The sequence below is a fragment of the Passer domesticus genome, chromosome 6, assembly GCF_036417665.1.
Source record: "Passer domesticus isolate bPasDom1 chromosome 6, bPasDom1.hap1, whole genome shotgun sequence".
NCBI lineage: Eukaryota > Metazoa > Chordata > Aves > Passeriformes > Passeridae > Passer > Passer domesticus.
In genome coordinates, this window is record NC_087479.1 from 59,171,246 (window position 1) to 59,198,457 (window position 27,212).

At 39.7% G+C, this 27,212-nt stretch overlaps 1 protein-coding gene across 4 annotated transcripts in view; it reads left to right on the top strand.

The window, feature by feature from the left end:
* Positions 1–27,212, top strand: part of LOC135303885 (synaptotagmin-9) — a 66,994-nt gene that overhangs the window by 26,253 nt on the left and 13,529 nt on the right. For all 4 annotated transcript variants that reach the window (XR_010365292.1, XR_010365293.1, XM_064426096.1 and 1 more), the window contains exons 2-3: positions 4,292–4,643; positions 6,654–7,200. Coding sequence is in view for 2 of the 4 variants with exons in the window: in XM_064426096.1 (XP_064282166.1) it covers positions 4,292–4,643; positions 6,654–7,200 (899 nt within the window). In the remaining 2 variants the exon portion in view is untranslated. The remainder of the gene's footprint in view (positions 1–4,291; positions 4,644–6,653; positions 7,201–27,212) is intronic.

Below are 27,212 nucleotides of genomic sequence, written 5' to 3' on the forward strand. Positions count from 1 at the left end.
AGACACATAAATTGATCTGCATTAGCAATTGACCTTTCCCATTGTTGGCTAATTTAGATATTTTATTTTGTATAAAATTTAGCAATCCAAATGGTAACTTAATAAATACAAGAAGGAAGAAAAACCACTTCAATGCTTGTTTCACATATGAAAAACAAAGCCACCACATTTCTGTATTTTGCTTGTCTGATTTTTTGGTGAGATTTTTCAGCATCAGAGTTTTAGATGGTAAAGCACAACCATTTATTCCAGAAAAAAACAAGTCACAGGCTTGCAGTGTGGTACTGTTAGTATTTTAATGGAATCATTACACATTTATCTTTGGTCTTACAGCCTCCCATACTGAATAACACTCACGCACCATGTATGTAAAAGTTGAAGACAATTCAAATTCTTCTAGAACAACAAATTATTTTATTCAAATATAAAAGTTTATGTTCAGTGGATATGTACTAAAAACCTTTGAAATATAAACATAATTTTATTTCCTTTTTTACTAGATAATTGCATAGTGCAGCTATGTCTTACAACGTTACTGAAATTTTGGTTATTATGATCTAACAAATGTTACCCACTTAGTATTTCATCCCTGCCAAAGTGAGATTATGCTATGAACTTACTTGGTGGTTCTCAGGCAGTGGAATGGGTTGCCCACAGTGGCTGGGGAGGTCTCCATCTTTGGAAAAATTTTATCTGGGCATATTCTGTGTAAGGTGACCTTGCTTGGACAGAGTGTTGAACTAAATGATCTGAAGGGTCCCTTCCCCAAAGGTCCTGTGATTCTCTTTAAAAGGAGAATTTATACTCATATCATACAATCTCTTGACATAAAAAGTGAGATTTCTCTTTTCTGTGTAAAAGATCTACATTAAAATGTAAGTAAAAAATTGTAAAAAGGTTCAGCATTCAGCAGTGACCAAACTGAGTCTTTTTGATAAAAGGGCTGAGGGTATTTTTATCTCACTGACTGTAATAAAATCTGTCACAGACAGAAACACCACGTTCATCCTTCCAATCTGTGGTAACAACGATGGTGTGATCCACAGGTAGAAAACTCCATTTCGCTTGCTATTTCCACATCATTTTGAACCTTGTGATTGCAACAAAAAAACCCAAAAAACAACAAACAAACAAACAAAACTGCACAAAAACAACAATAACAACAAAAAAAAGCAGAAAAATTATGCTGATAAGCATAGTAGATAAATGAGGTTGAAGTCAGTAGAATAAAAGCATTGAAACATGGAAACCTGGTCAAAAATTGATTATTGCATCAGAATATCTGTGAGACAATGCCATGAGCAAGATATTTAGAGAGCTTGTGTTCTTCTGGAAACCACAGCTGAATTCCTGATTGTTGGAAATGCATGGAAATAGTGGCAGTGCCTCCCGAGTCCTCTAACAATGAAGTCACGGTCTCAATATACAAAGAATTAAGACACAACTACCAAATCTCAAGAATGTTTCATCTGAGTCTAAAGGTCTGTCCTCTTGTTTTCTGTCTATCCAAAAGCCTCCTTTGCTAGTGGGGAACACATTGTCCAGCAGCAACATGCTATAAGCAAGGTGCAATATTCCAAGTATTCTGACGTGCTGGAATTTGGGAGCTCAGCTCTTAGTGCAGCCATGTTGACAAAGGTAGAACTATGAAATTTTGACTTGGATTCATATCAAGATGCTTGGCTGGCACCATGGCATTCACAGGGGGAATTTAGAAGCAGCTGGATTTCTGAGAACACTTTCTGTGCTGCAGATCTCATTTCTGTGAGGACAAAGTAGTAAAGACTTAGTCTGCTCTCATTACAAAGCAGAGGAAATCACTGGCATCAGATGAGTACTGCTACCACAGGAGAATACAGATAAACAGGCTTAGAAAAACTGAGACATCTGGAAAGATGTAGTAAAAATTACACATTTTTATGTAAAAATACAGTATGTAACAGTACAAGTGGGTAATAGAAAAGCAGCTCAGGGAAGCAGCCAAAAATCTCTTCACGTGGGACTTTGCTCAGCTCAGATGTTCACCATGGATCTGCACTGTTGTTGAAAATTGCCTGCCAGGCACGCAGGATGTGAAAATTACTGTCTGATGAAAGGGAAAAGCTTAGAGCATGACCCTTTAGTCTGCTGTCTTCCACAGAAGCAAGACGGATACGTGATGGTCTCTTTTCCACCCAGAGAAACGAAAATTTCATACAAAAACTTCTTTCTGCCACAAAGGAGTCAGGAAGAAGTGAAACCAAGATGATGGATAAACACTCTCCTCTCCTGCTGTGACCTGCACTGTTTACTGCCCAGCTTTTCTGCAAGCAAGCTGTGAGATGATGGTGTTGTAGATGTTATTAAAGCCCCCCAGACTCTCCAGATAAAAAACAGTTCATAATGCCATCATGTGTTTCTTCTCACAGAACAGTGTCTGTTCTCTAGAAAACTTCCTCTGCTAAGCCATCTTCAAAGTAGGGTAGGGGACTGCTGGTCTACTTTTCAAATTATTCCTCATCTTTGTATTCACACACCCTTATCATTGGGCAGTCTTCTGTTCTCACCTTGTAATCTTCTGGCTGCTTCTGATAACTCCAACTTTCTCATTTCTTTCAATGCTGGGTCATTTATTTGAATCAATTCTTTGAAATAAATGGCCTTTTTGCAGACCTCTCATGCAGACCTTGCTTCTTCTCCAGGGAATCCAAGACAAATTATTTTAAAGGCCTTCTTTCACTTCTGCATCCTTGATCCTCAGCTTTTTAATCAAAAAGAGGTTGTGCTCTGCCTCCACTGCCACATTTGTTTACCAATAAATATTCAAAAATTATCAAGAACTACCATTCCACTCTCTCCCAAATTCCCTTTCATGCATGGGAGGAATTCTTTAATTAATTTTAGCTCTGAGAAACTCTTTGCTGTAATTCCAAGCAGCTGCTGTGCTGTCCCCAGTGTTAATGAGCTTTGTCTTGATATGACTCGGAGAAGGACAGAAAGGGCCATGCTGGCTAAAATTGTTTGAAATTGGTTTGCAGCATGCAAAATAAACTGGACAGCTCCTGTGTGAAATGGATTGCAGTGTCACTCCCCCCACTGTGGAAATTTAATCTGTCTGCCTGGTGAGAATGAGACTCACAGCAGGGGCAGAAGGTATTGACTTTTCCACTTTTTTAAAAAAATGTTATTTTTATTTTGGAATGGACTGGGGCTGTTTCATCTGAATTGTCATTTTTAAATAATTGTCTTAGTAGAAGCAGTACATTTCAACCTTCTGCCATCCTTTGAGAATTCAGGCTAGCTGTTTGCTTAGAGAGATGCAGCCTGACACTCTGAACCTACACACAGTGTGAAAAATTGCTTTGATCAGCTTGTGTTTATAATTGAAGGCAGTAAAATAGAATCCTCACTAATTGTGTTCAAGGCATGATGTATTGTGTAATCCACAGAGAGATTCATTTCAAAAACATTGTAACCACAAAAACAGCTGTTCCACTGAGTCATTTTCCCAACCTGCAACTTAAAGCAAAACAGAGCAAAACTCACTCCCAGTAACTTATTTCTGTTGATGGAGTAGGATAATGCTGGAAATGTGGGGAAAAACAACATAAAGCTCATCTCCACATTCCTTTTTATACCAGAAGTTTGGAAAAAGAAAAGAAAGAGCCTCTGGAGTTACAAAACCCAGTAAAACCTGTTTTGAAGAGATACTGGTATCCTAACTAAATTACAAAGAGCAAGCCATGCATTGATAGTCAAAAATAATTTGTAAATATAGGAATGAGTCTAAAATTAGATGGAATGGAATTAAAATAATAAACCAAGATACAGCAGTGCAATACTTTAAAAATTCTGGTCACGGAGGTGCTTGTGTGCATATTTTCATGGTGTTTAAGGCTAATACAGGCTCTGGAAGAGAAGCTAGTAAGAACTGGTAAAACAGGTGGAGGAAACTGCACTACATAAAAAGAAAAAAACCCAAAAAGAAAAATGTACTGCAGGCACAGCTTTTTCATCAACAGGAAGTTGAATGAGCAAGTGAACAGCCCTTTTCCAATTTAGAACAACCTTTCATCCCACCCAGCTTTTGGAGGGAAATTGTAAGCTAGGTTCAGGTCTTATACTGAATTCCAAACTTTTTTTTTTCTCCTTTGGGGGAAAGAAATTAGAACTATTAAAAATGTTCTGACTGTTGCAGGGACCAGAATTTAATTTGCAGTCCAGAGGTGTTGGGCGCTGTGCTGGCGCTCCGGAGACACTGAGCTCCACGGAGCGCCGAGGCGTGACACAGATGCACTTGTCTCCTTTGCAGATATCTCCATAAGCCTGCTGTCCTTGGTTGTCACAGCCTGTGGCCTGGCTCTGTTCGGCGTGTCCCTCTTCGTGTCCTGGAAGCTGTGCTGGATCCCGTGGCGGGAGCGGGGATTGCCCTTTGGGAACAAGGACAGCAAGCAGGAGCCGCTGCACTACGCGGACGCGGACGCCAATGAGCGCGACTACAGCGAGGAGTACCTGGGGCAGCCTGCTGCCTACCCCGAGGCCTCCATGAAGATCAGCCACACCTCCCCAGACCTCCCGCTGGACACCCAGGCGGGAGCCAAGGAGAACTGCGTGCCCAATGTGCGGATGCAGCGCCAGACCACTGAGCCCACCTCGTCTGCCCGGTCAGTAGCTCCGATTTGTCTCTGTTATCCCTGAATACAGCCCAAAAAGCATGGCGCCCTGATCTAAAAAAAGGTATTATTTTCTTGCCATGTTCCTTTAAAAGTATATCTATATACAGAAGTTGTTCACTGAGGTGCACAAGCCTCGTAGGTCGAAACGACAGGATCACAATCCTATTCCACTCTCCTCACAACTGATGCCTTGTTGGGACTACCTAAAAACAGAGGCCAGACAAAACTAAGGGAATAAAAAGCAGTTATATTTATTGAAGGGCCTTCAGGTACATTTTGGGGAGAAAAAGCCCACCCAGGGACTATACCCAAAATGGACGACGGGTCACAGGTTTTCATACTTTTATAAGCTTGGTCCATTTTCATACTGGGGGTTAATCCTCCAATTACAGCTTCAGGTAATGAAGTCATTTACCCCCAGTTTGCTGCCCCCAGCTCACTTTTGTTTCCATCTCTCAGGGCCTGAGGCAGTGAGGTGTCCTTGATTCCCAGACCTGGAGAGGAATTGTTCTGCCTGCCCAAACTGGGAGAAGAGCAGCTAACACTTTATATGGAGTTTAGAGTTATACACTAAAGAATTGCAGGATTACAAATATATGAAAAATATAAAAGCTAAAATCCTGAGACATCACAACTACTGTCTCGTTGGTGCTTTTCCCTCAGGACCTGGATAACAGAGTCCTGCATCCCTTAAAAGCACCAGGACAGCCTAGATTTAGCTTGTAAAGCATATTCATTTGCACTTAGCACTGATGCTGAACACTCAGTAATATCTCCTTAAAGATTTTTCCAAAGAAGAAAAGTAGGGCAAGCTAATGAAACTCTTGCAAGAGTTAGAAATAAGATTAAAAAAATTGTAGATTTTAGCCACAATCATGACTGTGGGGGGAAGAGTGACTGAACAAGAGCCCATGAAGTCTCCAGGGGAACTGGAAAACCAGTACACGAGGGAAGAGGAAAGGGGGAGGCTGAGAGTGTGTGCAGGGGCAGGTGAAAAAAGGATTATGTTTCATACAGCAAGAATTAGGATCAGCATGTGAAGAGCCAGTAAATGCCTGAGTCAAAGCAGATGCACTTCAGCTGAAGAAGGTACAGCACTATCCCAGTGGCTCTTTGCTAGCCTCTTCTTTGTATTCCTCCACAGGATATTCTGTGCCTCTCACTGCCATGAGGCGCTTAAGGGTTGAATTTTTTTTTCTTTGGTGACATGATAATATTTTATCCTGGAAATGACTAATGTAGAGACACAAGATTATGTATTTATTATGCAACAAGAGAAAAAAAAATAGGATAGCACATAAGAGGCTGTTCCTGTTTTAAGCATGGGTAAACAGATATTTACCAGGAATGAATGAACAATTATAGCAGAGGAACTCTTGCTGATTACATTCAATATAGATAGCTTTGGATTAATCCTGTGCTGGCATTTTCCACATGCTCTTTCTGTGTTCAACCTGAGCTCCTGGTGCTTCAATACACTGATTGCTGCATATGAATAGGACAATAAAATGGAACTCATAGAAGATTAAGCTTTTACCTAATTCAACGTTCACTTTCACATCCCCCTACCTCAACAGGGATTGCAAATTTGATTTTTGTTACCATCCATGAAGGAGAAATTTCAGTCACAGTAAGTGTGAATTATTAAATTTCACTGGACCAAAGCTAAAAGCAACATTCTTATCCTCAGCTAATGAAAGTAAAGGAGCTTTTCAGCCTAAGTACCACAGAGTTTATTACATCAGGTGTGAGAGAAAAAGGAAAACAATTGTTGGGGTGGTCAGCAAACCGTTCTAGCCCAGACTGAGACGTGGGAACAGACACTGATGTGGCAGTAGCAGTCTGGTGCTGAAGGTCAGCTCTCACAAACGCCGGGTCTCAGGGTTGATGCCTTTGTTAAAAACCCGACCCCGTTGTACACTACGGAAACGCCGAACGTGAGCGGGATCTTCAGCGTGTGTGCACAGCCTGTTTCAATTCTTTCTCTTTGGCTTTAAGGCACAACTCACTCCGGAGACAGCTCAACCTGTCCAACCCTGACTTCAACATCCAGCAGGTGCAGAAGCAGGAGCAGCTGACGGGCATCGGCCGCATCAAGCCAGAGCTCTACAAGCAGAGGTCGCTGGACACGGACGACGGCCGGAGGAGTAACAGCAAGGCCTGTGGAAAACTCAACTTCATCCTCAAGTATGACTGTGATCTAGAGCAGCTGATAGTGAAGATTCACAAGGCCGTCAACCTGCCGGCAAAGGACTTCTCTGGAACTTCAGATCCCTATGTGAAGATATATCTGCTCCCCGACAGGAAAACAAAACACCAGACTAAAGTGCACAGAAAGACCCTAAATCCAGTGTTTGATGAAGTTTTTTTATTTACTGTCCCTTACAATGATCTCAACACAAGGAAACTCCATTTCTCTGTGTATGACTTTGACAGATTCTCCAGGCACGACTTGATTGGCCAAGTGGTAGTGGATAATTTTTTAGATTTGGCAGATTTTCCCAGGGAATGTAATATTTGGAAGGATATTGAATATGTCACCAATGTAAGTATTATAATTCTTCTTTTCGAATTTTATTTGTTTCTGAATTCATTTCCCTAATCTGATTAAAACTGAAATTGTCTGTTGAATTTGTGAAGAAAAATACACTATTCTCTCTCTTTCTCAAGCTTTGACCTTAATCCAGGGAAATTGACAGTACATTTTCAGTCCTCATTTCTTGTTCTTTGGATATATTAAAGAATGTTTTATGTAGGAGACAGTGGGCTTAGTCACTGCCCTGCTGATAGGGCAGAAATGCTGGAGAATGTTTTAATCTTACTTAATCTGAAACTTACTTAAGGAAATATTACTTTTCTTATTTTGCCTATCTTCCTGTTTTGCATGATTTTTTATGTAACTTACAGCACACTAATCAGCCAGAACTGCAGATTCAACGTTTCTTATGCAGCAATCTTCAGTTCTTCAAAAGACTGAAGTCAAAAGACTTATAAAGTCAGAAAACCCCAAAGCTACAATCCAGCCAGCCAGAGTTCATACAATGCTGTTCCATGAAAGCAGTGAATGGTTTAACACACTGAATTGGTTTAACTCTTTGTTTGGCATCGTTGTGTTCCCAGGGAAATGAGGAATGTATTTTAGAAGTCTGTATTTCAGTTATCTCAAAGTCTCTGTTATCGAGTTCTATGCAGGAATCCAAACAGTGATTAGATATAAAACCATGGAAATTGCTTCCCAAAAAGAAGGAACTTTCTACTCAGAGCAGGAGCCAACCTCCTTGTAGTGCCATTAGAGATGAATCCCACGCATCCTCAGGAGGACAGACCTTCAGTGAGAATGATACAGTGCAGAAATCCACAGGGGTGAAGGCACCAGTGCCAAGTGTCAGGAAACATTTCATTTGCTGTGTCAAACCACACTCCAGTGCAGTGCACATTTTAGAGTCAAATAAACCAGACATCATTAGCAGGAAGATCAAAGGGTAAGTTTTCTAGACCTCGGTTCAGGAAAGCTCTGAAACATCTGCTTAGCTGAGAATAAGAAGTCATTGAAAAATAAAGGATGTTCTGAGACAAATAACTTGCCTGAATGTAGACCCTCACCTTATACCTCTGTGGTCTGCTAGCACGGCCATATTACAGACCAAATTGATTAAATATTTTTGTTTTTCCTGGAAAATTCTTTATGAAAAAGGATATTTTCCTAGTTTTAAGGTGAATTCTCTGCACAATCCTGTCCCACATGACGATGGAAGTGCAGCAGCAGCACAAGCAGTTCCTCACTTGGGGTACAGGCAGGGGCAGGGACACTTGGTGTCAGGGAGGATAAACCTGGCTTTTGTAGAAGTTACTGCTTTTCAGCTGCAAGGGAAAAGTAAGGATGTGACAGAGCAGATGACAGTTATTGCAAGTGAAAGGCTGCCTTCATACAGCATTAAGTGTCCAAAGATCAACTTCATTTTTCACAGTCAACTGAAAGCTGGGTGTGCACGCACACTGGGGCTGCTTTGATATGAATGGGTCATTTTTCCCTGCTTTAACTTAGGCAGAAGATTGGCTCTGGTATTTTCTTTTGAATCACTTCTTCCAAATTTCAAAAGTAATGCAGCATATCGTTTGTATTCAGATTTTCTGTAATATCTGAAATGAAATTCAGGACTGCAACATGAGTCATTTATTAATTCCTCCTGATACCAGTTCTCCCATGAAGTGTAACCCTGTTTATCCAAACAGAACACACGACCTGCCATCTAGACTTGTCACTGGCTTTCCAGCTAACAGAGGCCTTTTCAAAGCAAGTGACTCATGGCACATAGGAGACACATCCAATTTTGGGTAATGTGGGTTCTGAGATAAGAGTAGCAGATAAATGAAAGTGTGGAGTACCCAGCTTACCAATTAACATTTCTGAAATTTCAAAGGTTAGAATTCGTTCCATGGGGTTATGAGAAATACTCCATGCATCGTTTAAGAAACCAAGTTTCAGCCCATTTTCTTGTCTGTGGAGCTGAGATATCTCTCAGCCCAACAGCAGAAGCTGGATCCTGATCCAGGGCTGCTCGGTGAATCCTCCTGTGGCTGCTCTCCAGGCCAGCCAGCAGGCAGCTTTAGTGAAACTCAGAAAGAAATTTTGGTGAAGTTTTGAGCTCCATTGGGAAGTTTATGGTTGGAAACCAAAACTGTATCAACTGTAACAGGTTTTCAATAATTCATATTCGAACGTCGTCTTGTTTCAAATAATAATTAAGAGAAGAGAAAAATGCTGGGCAAAGCCGCTGAAGGGAATTCACTTTATGTAGGTCAGCAGAAAGTGCACACAGGAAGGATATTCTTAGGAAATGAATGAGAAAAAGGGAAGCTCCACACAAACTGCACATGCCAGGTTTGTCATACTTCTGAAGAGCACAATTCATTTTAATTCTTTGTGCATCTTATTACACTGCCTAACCAGCGAGCCCAAAGGCCTTTATTTTACATTCTCCATTTTATTATGTTCTAATCCAATTTGACACAGCAATATAAAAGAATGTATCAAATCCTTCTCTGCCCAGCAAAATGTCCTACTTCAAGTGAGCACTGCAGATTATGCCTGAAATGTCAGCTTTGCTGCAAACAATGCCGTTAAACTGACCTATTATGCCATGTGCTTTCTTCTGTTTTCTAATAACACTGGAAGATTTTTTTATCCTAAACCAGCAGTTTTTATTCTTTGGACTATAACATCTGTTACCATCCCAGTGTTTGAAATTATTTCATAACAGACACTTGTCAGCATAAAAATTTTTTACATGCTTAAAAGCAGTCTGATGCCACAAATGAATCTCCAATATCAAAATGACTGTTCTTCTAATTCAAGGCCCTCTGAGCATAAAATCTCTCTCCTGTAACACTGACACTTTTTTCCAAGCAGTGGGCTGTATAATGATAGAAATAATTAAGTGGATCAACTTTAGTATGAGCATGAAATGTACTAGATAAGCTTTTTTTTTTTTGCCTTTTTTTTTTAATATCTACCAGTCAGCTTACACTAATAGATGGTTTATCAAGAAAACAGGATACTTTTTATTTTTAGCTTGGGTTTCTCCTGTTAGCATGTTTTGTTTAGTAGCATCTAAAACATAGTCAGGGTTTGGGGTGGGGTTTTTGGTTGGATTTGTTCACAAACTGATGGCATGTTTGAAGAGAAAAAAACAAGTGGCTGATATTTCCTTGGTTGCCATCTTCAAACTCAAGTGGGATCAAGCAAAAACACATGGCTTTGTCACAAGATAAAGTAGAAAACTATGAAAGAAGAAGGTGTCAGATATGAAGCAGGAAGGTGTCAGATGGTCCATTTCAGATAAAAGAAAAAACCTTCTCTTTCAGAAGGTGCCAAGTATCCTCTTTCATAACTTTCTGTGCCCCTAGGAAGGAAGATCCTCTGTCAAAAGCTGCTTGTTAAACATCGCTAGCCAATGCAGGGCACAGAGAGCCAGCTGGAAATACAGCTCTGGTTCCTCCTGGCTCTTGGGATTCTCAGAGTGCTCAGCACTTGATAAGCAGGTAAACTTTCTTGAGGAGTTTTCTCAACTTAGATGAGGGGGATAAGTGGAGTAAGGAAGTCATTTTAGCAGGTAAAATCGTGGCTTTGGTCTTAGAGTGTAATAGCTTCTGCCACTGGTGCTATCTTTTCAGTTGTCAAATATAGTTATGTTTAATATATAGGCATGAAACAAAAATTGCTCTTTTTCTGAATGTTTAAGTTCATATATACACTTTTTAAAAAAATCCTGTTCCTAACAGCCTATTGGCAGCTTTCTCTTCTAACAAAAAACCCCAACAGATCAAGGTGCAAATAGAAATGGAAATATACGGAAATATTTCTGAATCTAAGAGAGAAGAGAGTGCAGAAACAAGACCCTAGTACAGATAGAATTTGAGAAGTAGCATGCCACAGACTTTAAGGAATGTGTTTACTAAAACCCAAAAGAGAGTTATGGATAGTTCAAAGCTATGAAGAGACATGAGCTGTATATCAAGTTGTTCACTTTGACATCCATAAAGAACCAGAGTATGCCAGAAATTTCAAAGCCAAGAAATTGATTTCATCTGTTTGTAAGAATCTTCAAGCTATGTTAGGGTCTGGGTCAAAAATACAACAGTATATCAGACAATGCTGAAATACTTTTGCACAGATTCAGGAAATAAAAGCATATTAAAAAAAATTAATTTAAGATGCATGTTGAAATGCATGTTAGTGTTTTGGCAAGGAGAGAGTTAAAAATTAGGGTGTCTATAAGTATTTGAACTTCTGCATTCTAAAAATGCTAATTGTTCACTGCTGCTGTTCTTGAGTTTGCCCAAGCAAGAAAGATTTGCGAATTTGTATTTTTAGGCATTTATGTTGTATAACTGAGATGCAACTGGAATCATAACATCACCAGAAGGAAGTTTCAAGTTCCCTGTTTTGGAGATGTTAATGCCAACCATGGTATGTGTGGAACAGAGATGAAAAGAGGCTAAATTTTTCAGTCAGTTGTTCATGGAAAGCATAATAAAAAGCATAAAATACTGAAATCTGAAGTGAAAAAATCTTCCTCAAAGGCTGCATTGCTCAGGTCCATTCCTGCTAAGAGCTGTGAGCAGTTCAGCATCTGCCAAATGCACATGAATAGGTGCAGGTCATAAGGCTGAGGGCTTAAACCCTCAAAAATCGAGGAAAACAAACATTTTTTGAAAGAAATAGGTAAATCCTGCCCCTAGCTCACCTACAGAGGAACAGGCGTGGCCAACAAGACAGGGCTTGCTCAGGACACGGCGCTGCTAATGGCAGAGATGAGAGCAGGTCCAGGATCTGCAGATTGCTGGCACCAGCCTGAATCCACTCCGCCTGCACTGCTTATCTCCCTCGACAGTGTGCAGACTCTGGAGCTGGCAGCAAGTCAGCTAAGTCCACCTACTCCAGTTCTAAAAACTGTTTAGCTTGTCAAGATGTTTTAGCTAGTGTTTCTGAAATCCCTGTTCTGGCAACTTGCAGGGTTTGGAGAAGTGACGGCAGTGAGCAAGAGCTCAGAAAAGCCTTTAAAATGTTTACAGTGGCTAACGAAACTTTTGAACTTGAGAAGGAACAGAAACAAACCAAATCTCTGTTTATGAATTCAAATCCAACCCATCAATGTCAAGTGCCATACCTACATTTTTTTGTGTCAGTAAAAGAGAAACAAAACTTGACTTTTTAATTTATTTTTTTTAATACAGAAAACCTATCCTCTATTAACCTGGTGTTCTATTTCTTTAAGCTTTGGTATCAGGGAAACAATCAGTTATGGTTGTGGAGATGTACCTATTTAATTGATTTGCAAATGCAAGTGACTTTAGAAGATACAGATTTGCAAACCCATGAATCTTCACTGTTGAAAAACATGGCAAAAGCTTAGCAGCAACAAAAACAATTTCATGGCTATTTTAAGGCAGTAAACACAAGGGATAATATTCACCTTGTTTAATGATTTTTTTTAATTAAAAAAAACCCAAACCACAATCAAAACCGGAAGTATTCAAAAAACCACCAAAACCAGAACATATAATTGCCTTTTGAGAGGCAGATCAGTGGATATTCATCTTCTCCTGAGTCACAAGGTCACCCTTTGTTGCGTGATTTTTTCTGTCTGTTCTTAATCAACTGTACAGAAAAAAAAATGAAAGTGCATGTGTAATGAATCATTTCATAGCCAAAAGATGCTGGAAAGTCATAGATCTTTAATCCTTCCAGTTCCTAAGGGTCACCAATGTAAGGAGGAAATAGAAATTAATTAGGCTTCAGCATCAGCACAACAGGTATAGTACTCAGGGTACAGTAGAGAACAGCTGCAGCCAGTGTTTTTCTTTTTAAACACCTTTTTAACTACTATTTATATGCATTCATTTTCAAAACTGGGCTTTTCCTTTTGTCTTTTGGTGGCTTTTTCTTTGTAAATTTAATGATTGTAATAATTACTTTGTAGGAGAAGATTTGTCAGGAATGCCATACATTTAAATGATTAGGGGCCAGCACTTTAGCATGGCTAAACAAAGGACAGACACGGTTATGTACAACCACAAAGGGTGGAGATAAAATATTCAGAGGTTTTCAGAAAGTTAAAGGCAGCATATGCCCAATTCTGCTGGAGTAACTGGGTAATGGTGAGAATATTAACCAACAAAACATGGGAAGGGTCAGGAGTAAAAAATAAAAGTCAAATGCCTTGGAGAGCAGTGGTTTGATAAGGAATTTTTTTCAGTGGTACAAGCACTGCAAGTTTGGCTCTAAAAGCAGTGAAGACTTTTTCCTGCAAGGGATTTCCCAACAGCCTTGTAATTCCACAGGCATGGGCAGAAACAGGATGGATCCTGTAATATCACTGAGGCTTCAGCTACCATTTACTGGGGGTTTGGGAGCAGTTTAAGGAAATAATAATTCAGAGATTTGTGTCCATGTGTATGCACCATGTGAAGTTACAGAGCCCAGGAGCGTGGCCACCAGAATTTCCAGGGGAGCTTTCTCAGGATGGATATTTCTCTACAAAAAAAAAAAACCTACATACAAAAAATCAACCAAACAAAAGAAGCTGAAGCAGCCAAAAGAATAAAAACCTATGTAGTAGAAATGGCATCATTTCAGTTAAAATTTAATAGAAAAGGGTGTTTCAAAGTTAGTATTTTGAGAAAACTGAAATTTCAAAGTGAGACTTTTGATTTCTCATTTGGAATGCCCTTCTATGACTATATTTTAAAATATTTTGAAAGCAAATTTTTTGGAGTCAAGTGATGGGTATTCTGCTTCAAAATGGAAAGAACTCAAAATTCCTTATCAAATTAGAAGTCTGCTTTCTAAACTGATACTTCCCCTGCCCATCAGTGCTGAGTTCTCCGTGGTCCCTGTATCCTCCATGTTTCCGTGGTGGAACAGCCCCAGAACAGCAGTTCTGTATGAAGAATAATTTCCTCCACACATTAGCTGCATGCTGAAAAAGGTCAGACACCATCCTAAATTCCTGCTTCCTTGTTAGTGGAAGTGTCTCTGAGTGTCCCTGTTCCACACGTTCCCCTTCTCCTTTCTTCTCACCCTCCTCTGCCAATCCTTTTTTTCTCCCAGAAATCTCTCTCAAGCAAGGCTCTGGGAGAGAAAAAGCTCCCAGCAACACTGACTGCACATAAACCAAAGGCAGAATGTGATCCCGGTCAGCCAAGCCTGTCCTTCAATTATACCATCCAAAATTGTCAGTGGGAGCTGCAAATACCAAAAAAATCTTGCTCCAGTATTTTACAATTCATAGGCAGCGATTCTTGAAGACAAGCAAAGAGCATTTGCACAGTGCTGGGACTAAAATAGCTGTATTAAAGGGATCTTGGTTGTAACCATTCTGCACATAATTCAGGATTAGACTGTGCCATAGCCTTTTTTTCTACGGGGTTATATAACTTTCAATTTAAACATGTATTTAGCCAGGCAGGGGAAAAAAATCGCTTCAAACACGCATTTAATTATTGAACAGTTTTGGGAATGCTTACTCTGTTTTTTTTCTAGCAGAGGTCACAAAAAGCATTTCAATAGCTTATGGATTTATCAAAATTTCTGCAAAATCCTACACTTTAAATTAAGTTTCAATATTTGGAGCCAAACTTGAAAGTATTCTTCCCTCATAAGAACATACTGTGCTTATGTGAAAAGCCTCAAGCCATTTTAAGCCTTTAATCCCCACTAGATATCACAGCCATCAGGCATCTTTCTCCACCAAACAGGGAGAGTTTTTCAGAGTTTTACAGTTCCCTCTCTGTGCAGTCTGTTTACCCAGTCCTCATGTTATTTTGGCAGGGCCTTTTATTTAAGAGTAAGTGGACTTTTTCTGTTCCAGTTTCCTTAGGGGTTCACTGTAAGTGTGCCCTGAATCCCAGCAGGATATCCTGGGAGCTGGGGCAGGGGACAGCAGAGCTGTTTGGGAAGCACCTCCAGCACACTAAATCCAACAAGCTGGCATCCTAACACAGCCTGAAATGTGGATGTGCCAGGGCACAGCCCTGACTTCACCTCCTCTAATACACCTGTGACCCAGGTGAGAGAGAAAGTGCCACTACACACAGGCTCTTCTCTCACCAAAAGATTTGTCTGGCTCCCTTCAAATTCTTGTTAGAGGATGTCAGCTGTGTCACACTTCAACCTCTCAGGATTCCAAGATCTGTAACAGAGGACAAAATATCAGCTCTACAGAAGGGAGGAATTGCTGGATCACAACTAGTGCTAGGAGGCATGAGATTAAATTATGGATCTTGCCAAAATTAAGATAAGGATATACCATTTGCTAAATAACCACACAAGGACTGTCTTCAGACCTCTCCATGGCCCTGTAGGGGGAAAACATTGGAAGCTGCAGCTGAAGTGGGAGCTGGCCTGAGGAGAAGGACATATTATTCCCACAGTATGTATCTATATATGTACATGTAGATTCTCTAGCTTTTCTCCTCATCCAGGAGACTTTGAACTGCCAAACATGACAGTAGGAACTTCAAAGGACACACAAACCATTTTTGCTAAGATTTAGTGCAAGATTGGCTGTGCTGGTCAGAGCAGGGTGCTGATAATGCCAAGGTTGGGGATTCAATCCCTGTAAAGGGCTGTTCACTGAAGGGTTGGGCTGGGTGATGCTTGTGCGTTCCTTCCAACTCAGAATATTCTGTCCTGCTGTGAGAAGTAGAATTCCAGATGTTGTGGAGGCCCTGTTTGTCCCTGGGTGGCCATGGAGATTGAGGTGTGTGTCAGCTTTGCTGTGTTCAGTCACAGCCCCTCAGAGCACGAGGGCTCTCTCTGTGGAGAACCTTGCTCAGGTCATTGCAGAAAGATCCACAGCTCTACTCCTCCATTCTTTCACTTTGTGAAAAATAGGCAGCCAAACCACCCAGGGGAAGAGGGGCAGAAGGCATCACTCTTTCATGCTAAGTGAGCTATTTTTCTGAGAGCTGAGCTAAAGAAACAACAGCAGAACTGAGGACCTGACTGAATGCTTTTTCATTGAGATTTATCAGCCCCAACTTTATGATGCCTTTGCAGCAGAGAACTTCATTTTAATTCACTGTTTCATTTCCTGTCACGTACGCTCATTTCTCTAAACATTCTGAATACATGTGTATCAGGAACAACATGAAAAGTGTGGTGTTTCGTGCAAAAAATCCAACAGGCCATGGCAACATCGCTTTGTGCTTGCCTGGGGAAGGTTAAATGACAGACACACAAATCTCTGAATTCTGCACTGTTCTCACAAAGGCAATGCAGGCTCAATGCACAGTCCAAATCTAAAATCATGGATATTATGATCCCTGTAGCTTGTCTTGCTGAAGCTACTGGAAGTATTCACAGGGGTAAATGAGGCAGAGAGGCTTGTGCAGTGTCTGAGCCTTCCTGTGGCTCCCTAACAGAGATTTGGAGTGAGCATTTCACACCATGTCCTGTGGAGAAGTGACAGGCTCAAATGATGGGAATGCATTAGCAATGTCTGTGCTATCATGGCATTTGTGATTTGTGTAGCTACATTCTCCTGGCCCTTCGTTGCTTGATTAAACACCTTGCTCTATTTACTCCAGAAAACAGGAGTCACAAGCTACCTCTTACCTTAGTGAGTGCTCAATCATTCACTACTCCCTTCTCCAGGCAAACTTCAGATTACAGCTACGTGCACCATCTGGAAGAGGATTCCTGACTAGTGGTGGGATCTTGCTTGTGATGGGCAGGGAAGCAGAAAACAACTGACAGCTGGTGGTTTTCACAGTGGATTATATGAACTATTGGGGAGAAATCTCCCTCTCAGATATTTGGGGCAAACCTGGCATCTAAAAAAACAACAGTTTATCACAACATCAGGAAACATCACTTTTCTTGCCAGGCAACCAATTACTGACATCCTCAGAATGTGTGTCTAAAGTCATTGCCCCCCCCTACCTCACATCTCCTCCTGTTTCCTGCAGCAAAATTATCTAGAAAGGAGCAGTGAACAGGAGAAACACTTTGAAGGTTAACTCCAAAGAACAACAGAACAATTCTCCATACTGTATTTTGTACATCTGTTTTCAGAATTCATTAAACTCTATATGTGTTTTCTCTTTAAAAGCATGCTGGGGTTTTATAAGTATTTTTAAAGGCCAGCTGTGATTTAATCAACCATCTGATCTGCATTATGAAAACTCTTCTGAATAACCCCAACAATAAAATAAATATGTATGCAGTAAAGTGAAACAAAAGTGTGTACAAAAATGATAGGAAAAAAGGCAGCAGACTTTTGTTTCAAGAACCCTAGAGAGATATTTATGATCATCAGGAAGAAAGGAATCACTTTAAAATAATGAAAACCTTTCAATATCTGCACTTCACTGAGCACAGGATCTTACAGTAAATGCTAATTTAACTATAAACTTCACTCTGTTGGGACCACCACACTTTATGCAGGTAGGAATGAGTAGTGCTCAGGATTAGATCCTGACTCTGATGTAAAGTCAGGGAAGGAATTCCCACTGAAGCTCAGATTTCATGCACATCCTCTTGCTTGGATGGAAATAGTCTGGAAATAGTATCTTGTAAACAGAACAAAAAGACAAATGAAATCATGTAAACAGGTAGCCTGAGCTGTGCATCAGGAAATGCAATAGAACTGAAGAATAAGCAAATTACCACCCTTCTATTCCTCTCTACAAAAAAAAACAAAACAAAACAAAACAAAAACACAAAAAAAACCAAAACAAAACAAACAAACAAACAAACAAACAAACAAAAAAAAAAAAAAAAAAAAAAAAACGGAAAATGACCTACTCAGCAAAGATTTGAAGGTAGTCCTCCTCCCCAAAACCTGATTATTAAAATGTGAGCGAGTTACCAACTTTGGTTTTGAAGAAAGCAGAGAGGGTTCTCTCCATCAGAAATTACCTGAATTCAGCATCTGCTTCATCACTTCTGACTGGCTGAAGCCGTGCTGATGGAATAAAGACAGATTATTTTCCCCTAAGATTTCTGCTGTGAGCACCCTGACCCATCCCTTTTGGTAGCTCAGCATTGTTTCCCATTTTCCAACTCCTTTTCCAAATCCTTCACTTTACTTAATGTATAGAGCACCAGCATTCTTGGGAAAGCCATGAAAAACACTTCATTTGACACCAAGCTTTTATCCTAAAAGGACACATAAAAAGCTTCTTATCCCATCTCTAACAGTGATGCTTTTTTCATTACAATACAGATTTTTTTTAATTTATCTATAGCATTAGATGCTCACTGTCTTCATCCCCATCATCATGTTCTTCTCAAAAGTTACTTATTTTGGGAAACATTTCAGTGCAAAATCAGCACACACATCCTTTTCTGACAGTTTTGAGTCAGGACAGTCAGAGGTAAGTACACTAAATTCTTTCAAAATCATACTTCCAAAAAAATTGAAGTTATGCCCTTTTATAAGGTATCAAATCAAGTCCCCAAAATCAGATCAACAGAGTTCTAAAGTCTACTCATAATTTAGGACAAGCCAGTTCACAACTCTTATCTGAAACCATCAAATTATTTCAATTCCAAAACTAATCAAACTGATTCAAATAAACTGAAAACTTGAGAAGGCATTTAAGTAACCATGAGATTTTAAGTCACAAGCTGCCTAACAGTGTTACTTACTTTTTTTTCCCCCACCCATAAGTGAGAATGTACTGAATAATACCATTTATTCTGAAAATATAGTCATAACCAGCTCTAAGTCTGGGCAGCTCACCACACTCATAATTCCATGAGGAAGAGCAGAACAAGCTACAGTCATTTTCCTCTCTAGGTGTGTTTCACATGTAGCATGTGTCAGGTAAAACAAGTTAGAAGAAAAATCTGCCAGGAGGAGAGGCTTCTGTTGACTCATCTTTATGGACTTAAAGCACTAAAGCACTTCTATATTTAGTGCTCTCTTTATCTCACATCTTACACTACCCTCTGTGCATTCTTTAGGACAAAAAACGTGCTCACTGAAGTGGCCCTAAAATTGCCTCCAGTGCACATCTAAATATAATAGGGAGGCAGGAACACATCTGATAGAGAACAAGTGTTACAGAAAAAGAGCTGTTATCAGCTCTGCACAATCACACCTTCCCCTGCTCAGGCTGTAGACACCTGGATGGATGATGCACTGATTTCAGGGTCTGCATTTTCTAAAATGGATTCCTGTCTTCTCTCTTCACCTTCCTTCAGCTTCCTCACAGTCTTTTGTTTTGCTTTAAATCTCTTTTTTTTTTTCTGTGTACTGCTAAGTAGATGTAGTGCTGGGTTGGTAAACTGCTTAGCAGCTTCATGATTAAAATACTCTGTTTATTTGTAAGGTAGGGGGATGATACACAGCAACAGCATGAATTCTCCATGACCAGATCCACATATCCCAATGTGTGTCAATTTGTGTCCTAATGGCAATAGTCCAGAGCTGTCTCTGAACAAAAGCAGGCAGCTGGATTTGCATGAAATGACTTGTGGCCAGCACCAGCAATGAAACACTGAAACGTTCCTGGTACTGCCTGAGAGAAGTGGATCACCATGGATGCCATGGCATTGGTTTGGGAGGTTAGATACCTCTAACCTTTGAGAGTTAGATACCAACAGCATCTCAGCATGACATGCAGTCAGCAGGTTTTGCAGGCTGTTATCAAATCCTCAGTAGCACCCATAGGAGGAAAGAAAAGAGCATTGTCTCCCGTGTTTCCACCCCATGCCTCAAAAAACCATCACCAAAACTCTCCTGATTCAAATGTGGAATTTTCTTTTTAGCATGGTTTGAGAACCAAAGGATGAAAATTGTCCTGTTGTCCACACTTCTGGAAAGATGCTGTCTGGTTATCATTAATTTTCTTGTCATCCTCTTTCTTCCTCCCACTACTGCTTTAATTCCTTTTGCATTTGGAAACCAGAGAGATTCTAAGTTATAAAATGAGATCATTTTGCAGTATTGATGCTGCAGGAGTTTTATCCATATTGACATATTTAGGGTTTTATAAGATTAAAGTACATGGTTCTGTCCTTACATTTTAGTTGCAGTTAAGATGAAATGGCTGTGCAAGGACACTCAAAGCACTACAACTGCACACCTTTGCACCACATCCATTAGTAAAATACTTCCAGCAGTGAAGTATTCTCTTTACCTTGGCTGCTTCACTTTGAAATTTGCAGATATTTTCTTTTCTATATTCTATTATTTCTATTCTATATTCTATATATTTCTGTATAAAGAAGTAAATGAAACTTCTGTGGAAATTGTTTTCTCTGTCTTTAAAAGTGGGCAGTTTTATGTAGGAGTATTACTAGTACAATGTGTGTTGTGAAATTTAGTTGTGCTTTTGTTCCAATGGAAGGTTATGTGGAATGCTCTCCGAGCTGGTTTTGAGTCATAATGATCTCTTTTCACCTTTTCTCAGGTGGAGGAAGCTTTCTGTGGATGTTGCATTGGAGTCAGGCACAGTTAGTGTTATACAACTGTTACTGTTATTTAGGTTACTGTTACACAAGTGACAAATCAGAAAGTGTATTTTTGTTTTGTATTTAATGGCACCACTTAATGCAACCAAGTCAAAGGTAACAGAATTTCAGCATCAGGGAACTCTAGAAATGAGGTTGCTTTTTAGCAGCAAAAAATACTTCTTTTTGTGAACTGTCCTCAGTGTTACCTGATCTGAGGGCATGCATGGCCCAAAATTTTCTCAAGAGAAACAAAAGACATGGAGAAATTTCAGCAGAAAGACACTTGATTATTGGCTTTAGAATCACAAGGACGCCTATGAAAAGTAAAAAAAAAAAAACACACACAAAAAAAAAAAACAACAAAAAAAACCCCCTCCAAACTTTTAATAGCAATGAAGAAAATCCCTTTGTAAATCATAGGGGAAAAAAAGTAGGAGAAATAGATTCATAAGTCAATGCTGCTTTCCCCACCTGCTGAATTGGCACTGAACTTAAAAGGAGCTACTCACAGAAAATATTGCTTTTGTAAAGTCCCACTTAGGTAATAACACTTGTATTACTTTTTTAGTGGGATGAGAAGCCAAAAAGGATCAGAGAGAGACAGAGAAAAGGAGCACCAGGGGTTTCATTGAAAGTGGATTTGATATCCTGATATCACAGAACCACAGAATTGTTTAGGTTGGAAAAGACCCTGCAGATCAAGTAGCCCAACCATTAACCCAGCCCTGCCAAGGCCACCACTAAACCCTGTCTCTGAGTGCCACATCCCCATGTCTTCTAAATCCCCGGTGACCCCACCACTTCCCTGGGCAGCCTGTTCCACTCAGCAGAAGTTTTAAATGATCTGGCAGGGTTTGGATTCATGGCACTAAAATTATTCTGGTGGTCTGTGAGGGGAGCACAGTGTTTCCAAAGGGTCAGGATGTAGGGGCTGCCTGTTTGCAGGGAGCAAGGCACATGTGCTTCTCCAGCTTCTGCATTCTTTACACTGGCCCCCATATCTTCCCCTGAAATCACACCTGGAGTAGAATTCCACTACAGATGGAAAAAATCTGTGAAGAGACATCGGATTAAATTAAAAAATTAAACATACCTCAGAGAAAATTTCTAGAATGGCAGGCTACTGCAGCATAGAGTTTGACATTAACTTTCTGTTTTTCAAACACGATGCTATTTGGACTCTTTTTTTGTATCGATTTATGGAAAATTGTAGAAAAAACTTAGACTAATAGTACATTCAGATTTGTGAAAATGGCCTTTCCTTATTACCCATTTTGTGAACACCTTGTGCTAAGCCTGAGGGGCAACATCAGTACAGAACACTTAATGTGAGTGTAATGAACATGTGGACATCCACAACACATTATAGGTGCTTCTGCAGACTGAAAAGAACTTCTTTTTCCCTGATACTGTGACTTTCTCCATCTTTTTGCAGCATTACCCAGGTACTTAGTTCCTCTCCTCAGAGTGATGTGCTCAGAATACATGATGTAGCAGACAGCTGCTTTGCACAACACAAAATGCCTGCACTGAGAATGAAATTGATATTTTAGTGGAGCTGTGAGTTCACGTGCAGCCATTGTAACTCAAGGTAGAGTGAAAGGCCAATCCATTCATTTGCATACAGATCTAGTTTAAATTGACATTTTCATTTAAACACACTAGGGGAAAAAAAAATAACAGGCAAGACATTTTGGATTAAAACATTTGATTAGTTAACTTCCCTTTAAAACCAGCTTCCTCCCTTGCAATTTTTCTTCGATGTATTTGAAATGTTCATTATTAGTGGTATATGGAGATAACTGAACATATCTTTCAACTTATGTCAGAATGCAAGCAAAGGGTAACTGGAAAATAATTCGTGGTAAAAATAATTTTATGCATTAGAATGGATTTGCTGCTTCATTTTCTTCAAACTCATGTTTGCCTAGAGATACTGAACACTTAACACATAATTTAGCCTCTCCTTCATGTAACAAACCAGCCTTTAGCCTTCAAACTATGGGGGTTTATTTTCTCATTTCTTTCCATCTCTGTGATGTTCACTAAAAGTTTTCTTTTCAATCTGCAAGGTTGGCCCCCCCAGGTTAAACTGGTTTAAGGCAGTGCATACTATAATGCCATTAACCTCTGCTTCACTTTGGTCTTTTCAGTCTCACGCTTCACAAAAAAGAGAGGTCTAATCCAAATCAGTACCAGCCTGTGGGAAAATTACTGGGTTTCACACGACAGATGCTGATGGACATTCATAAAAACTTTTGTCCTTAATTTAGGCGATGAATGCTTCAGAATTCAGATCCAGTCAGTGTCCCAGTTTTCCAGATTGCACCGTTCCACTGGTTTGTGACACTGCCCTCGGTGGAACATTCCCTGTCTGCCTGACCTAGCTGTCCTTCCATTTCTACCACCTTCACCTGACAACAACATTCTTATTTTTCCCAATGGAAGCTCCCTCCTCATTTCCTTTTGAGAAAGCACATGTCCTCCAAACACATATTCCTGTCTAAGGCAATTTGCATTTCATTGCTATTCCAAAACTTGTCAACGTTTCTGAAGCAAGCACTGCCTTCCCTGCAGAGGGAACGGTCTGACTCAGCTCTGTGCCAGAGTGCTTCCTCTTAAAGCTTTAGGAGTGGGAAATGAAACCCACCCTCAGGAGGCTCTGGAAGTGTCATTCCAAAGGTGTGAGCACTGATGAGGTGGGGATACCTCGAGGTGGGAGAAAGGGAGAAGCCAATTTCTCCACAGCACCTTGCTTGTGAACTCACGTCTCACAGGTTGTGCCATTTTTATACATCCCATCGTGAAGGCACAGTTATTTCCTCTACTTTTTAAGCCTTCCCTGACCTACACCCACTTACCCACCCATAAACACACCCTGCCTCCCAGCACCAGCCAAAATTATCCAAGGCAGCCTGGAAAACAAGGGCTAGGGCAGATTTTTTTCTATTATTAATTCCATACTGAACTTTCCATTTTCTAGAAAGTGACAAGTCATAGAATAATTAAAAAAATAAAAGGCACTAACAATTCAAGAAACTAACATAATTTTCAGAGGAATAGTTTAATTTGCAAGGCGAAACTTAAACTTCAATTAACTTTTCTCTCTGGCCAACAATGCCATCTAGAAAGCCTTCAGAACCAATTCTATACTTATTCCTTAATAACTGATGAGGGAGTTAAAAATTACTTCTATTAACTTTCTGCAGAAGTTTCACTTCCAGAAGGCCTCATTTCTGCTCTTCCCATGAAATCAATTTCTGATACAGGCACACACACACAAACAGGACAAGTACTCCAGCTTTTGCAGTCATGTCTCTGCTAATTTTCATTAGCTCAATTCAGACTATCTCTGCCATTCATCAATTTAGTTTGGAACAAATTAAGACATTATTTCTAACTCAATAGCTACAGGATAATTAATTAGATTCACTGTTAGGCCCAGATTCAGCAAACCACTGTAGTTCTTGTGAGCTGAAAATCTGCATATAGGATTCAAAGCTAGTAAAATCTATAGAATTTAAGAACATATATGTGTTTACATATATATAAGAACATATATATATTTATATTATTAAGAACAGGTATGAGATAAAGTTTATCCCATGGAATGGAGGCTTTTATAAAAGGCTCTTAATACAGAATAATTTGCCAACAAATTCTTAAATTACTCTAAGAACAAGCATATCCTATAAATGCATCCCAAGGATCGTATGCAGCTCACCAATTGAAAGTTTCAGTTAATCACTGCCAACTTATTTATAGGATATAAATGATGACATTGGAGTTGTTGGGTCTTTAGAGAGATAGGTACATTGATTACCTACAAGAAAAGGCCTCTGTCCTTGATTCTGCTGAGGACATTGTGGCAGGAGAAAGTTGTGAGCATGTTCTCCTCAAGGACACTGACTGGATTTGTTCTCGAGTTTCATGAAGTGAAAGTCTCTTACTTTGGCTCCCACTACCCTCATTTCTGAGGCATCTTGAATGACTGACACAGCACAAAGTTGTGGCTGGAGAATCCTTCTTATGTGGCCTAGATTAAAGAAAAGTAGTCATGACACAAGGATAATGGAATCAGGAGAGGAAAAAAACCCAGAAAACCCAAAACACAAACTCTAAAAATCCATGTTAAAGATCTTCACACTCTGGAGACAGAGGAAATGGTCTTGGCTTTGTTTTTGATAATGTCTTCATAGAGAAGTTGCCAATATGCTCAGGAAACTATGAGTGCAAAATCCAGAGTGAATTACATGCAAACACTTCAGCTCGGTTTTCACTGCAGTGAAAACAAGCTCCTGAATTCTTTGTTCATGTTCTTTCCCAGTAAGTGAAACCAGACCTACCAAGCTCAAAAGGCTTTGCCTATTTGCTTTCATTTTTAAAGAAAAGCATAAAGAAATAGAGACAATGAAATAATTTTTTTTAAATGAAATCACAATGAGAAAATGGTACCCCTTGAAATTAACTTAAAACATGAAATATAGCCTGACATTGATGTATTGAAAGAATAATTCTAAAAGATAGGCCATTCCCATTTTCCACTTACTTTACTTAATCACATCTCTGTAGATATGGATTGATTCAGGCATTAATAAATATCTCCTCTACTAGGGTTCATTTCTTTGATTTAAGATGTCATGAAAATAGAATTTTCCAGTCATATCTTTTCTATTCATCTCAAAATGTGTGATGAGAAGCAACTGGCACTCTTTTAGTCACATGCAAATTCAATTAAAATCCAACATTTCAAAAGAGTTTTTATCTGTATATATTTCTCATAGCTATAACTCAAAATTACTCTGTGGTAAAATTATATTAAAAAAAAAGTTCAGCTAATTTCACAAATTCTTCATGTTAGATACTTTAGATTTACTATCATTCCCAAACAGATTATAGGCTATGGGATTTGTATAGTATTTGTGTCCTGGACATGTTCCTTAGCAGAATTAGTATTTTATCACTCAAATCTTATTCCAGGCTTCTCAACACAGATAAGTAATTGAATAAATGTATATCCCAAAAAGCAGATAACCCTACTTAAAGCATGTGTAAATCATTTGGGCTTAACACATATACCTAGTGTACTTAACTCATCCTTGCCTTAGCTGAGTGAACCTCCTCTGAAATAAATCCTGGCAAAATTCAAATCCCCTCATTAGCAAATATTAGAATGAGGTACAGTGAAACTTATCTTGCACTGTAGTAGTTTAATTCCCTTAATTCCAGGAAAGATTTGGAAGTAACTAGGAATATTTTTGTGTTGCTTAAAATGCAACTGATGCTCCTCAGCTTGGAGAAGAAAAAGAGACTTAAATAAAATAATGGCAATCTGTCCTTTCTGTGAAATTCAAACGATACCTTCTCATTCCATGACACCTCTGCTCAGTTCCTGTTTTCCTGTGTCCTTTGCAGAGACATGTCCAGCTGCTCCAGGAGGCAGCATGCAGAGTTACCATGGCCTGAGCTGTGCAGCTCTGACACAGCAGCAGGAATTTAGCAAATCTCTGAAACCACTTCTGCCTCAAAAACCTCTCTCAAGAGTTACTAACTTAATAGGAAATAAGCAAGGGCATCAGTGCCTGCTAAGTGCTCCAGTTAATGTTAGCTTGGTGAGATGCATAAAAATACATGTGGGCACCTCACAACCCATAATTAGTTTTGCAACATAGCAGAAAAGTGAAAAAGTGGTGTCTGTCTTTTTATAGCTGGAGAAGGGAGGAACCTGGTATAATTGAGACATATGCTTTAATTAGAGTGGCACAGGCACTGCGTGGTGCAGGCCCATCACAGCTTCTCTGCTCCAGAAATACAAAACTCAAGTTGCCAAAGAAATGAGCACAAACCTTATGAATGCCTAACTTGGGGACAGCAAATCTCATTGCAGATCTGAGGCAGAAGCAAAATGATATAAATTGTCTTGTTTTCTTCCATCCCCTGCTGCCTGCTTTACATACCCATTTTCTGCACTCTAATGTATTTATGAGAAGAGCTCTGATCCCAAATGTCATTCCCATTTGTCAGAATACCCCTAACAACCAGGTGACTTGGAGGTTTCCCTGGGAAGGTTTGATCCAGCCTGAGCAGCTTAATGCAGCCTCAAAGGCATCAAAGGTGAGGCCATTTCAGGGCCCTCAGTCACCATCCTCCTGGAGGTTACACATCTCCCTGTTTAATATGCTGACTTAAACTCACCAAGCAACAGCATGGAGCTGCTGACACAGTGCTGGGGAGGGATTTATCCTGCAGGCTAATCTCCAGCAAAACTGAATAATTTTTAAAACTATAAATCATGTGTGATTATAGACTAAAAGCCTGCTAATGTCACTATTAGAGTTCAGCATTTTCAAAGGTATATTTATTTTGGGTTAGTTTTACAGGGGGGAAAACCTGAAGTGTTTTCTGGGAAGAGCAGAAACCTACCTTTTCTGAGAAGAGCAGAAACCTACCTTTTCAGTAGAAGCCACTGAAAATTGTTTTAAAAATATGATTTTTATAATGTATCAAGTATTTCCACCGGGAACAGAGCAAAAAGGAAGCATAAGATGGGAGGGGGTCATGTCTCCATGCTCCTAACAGCAACCTTA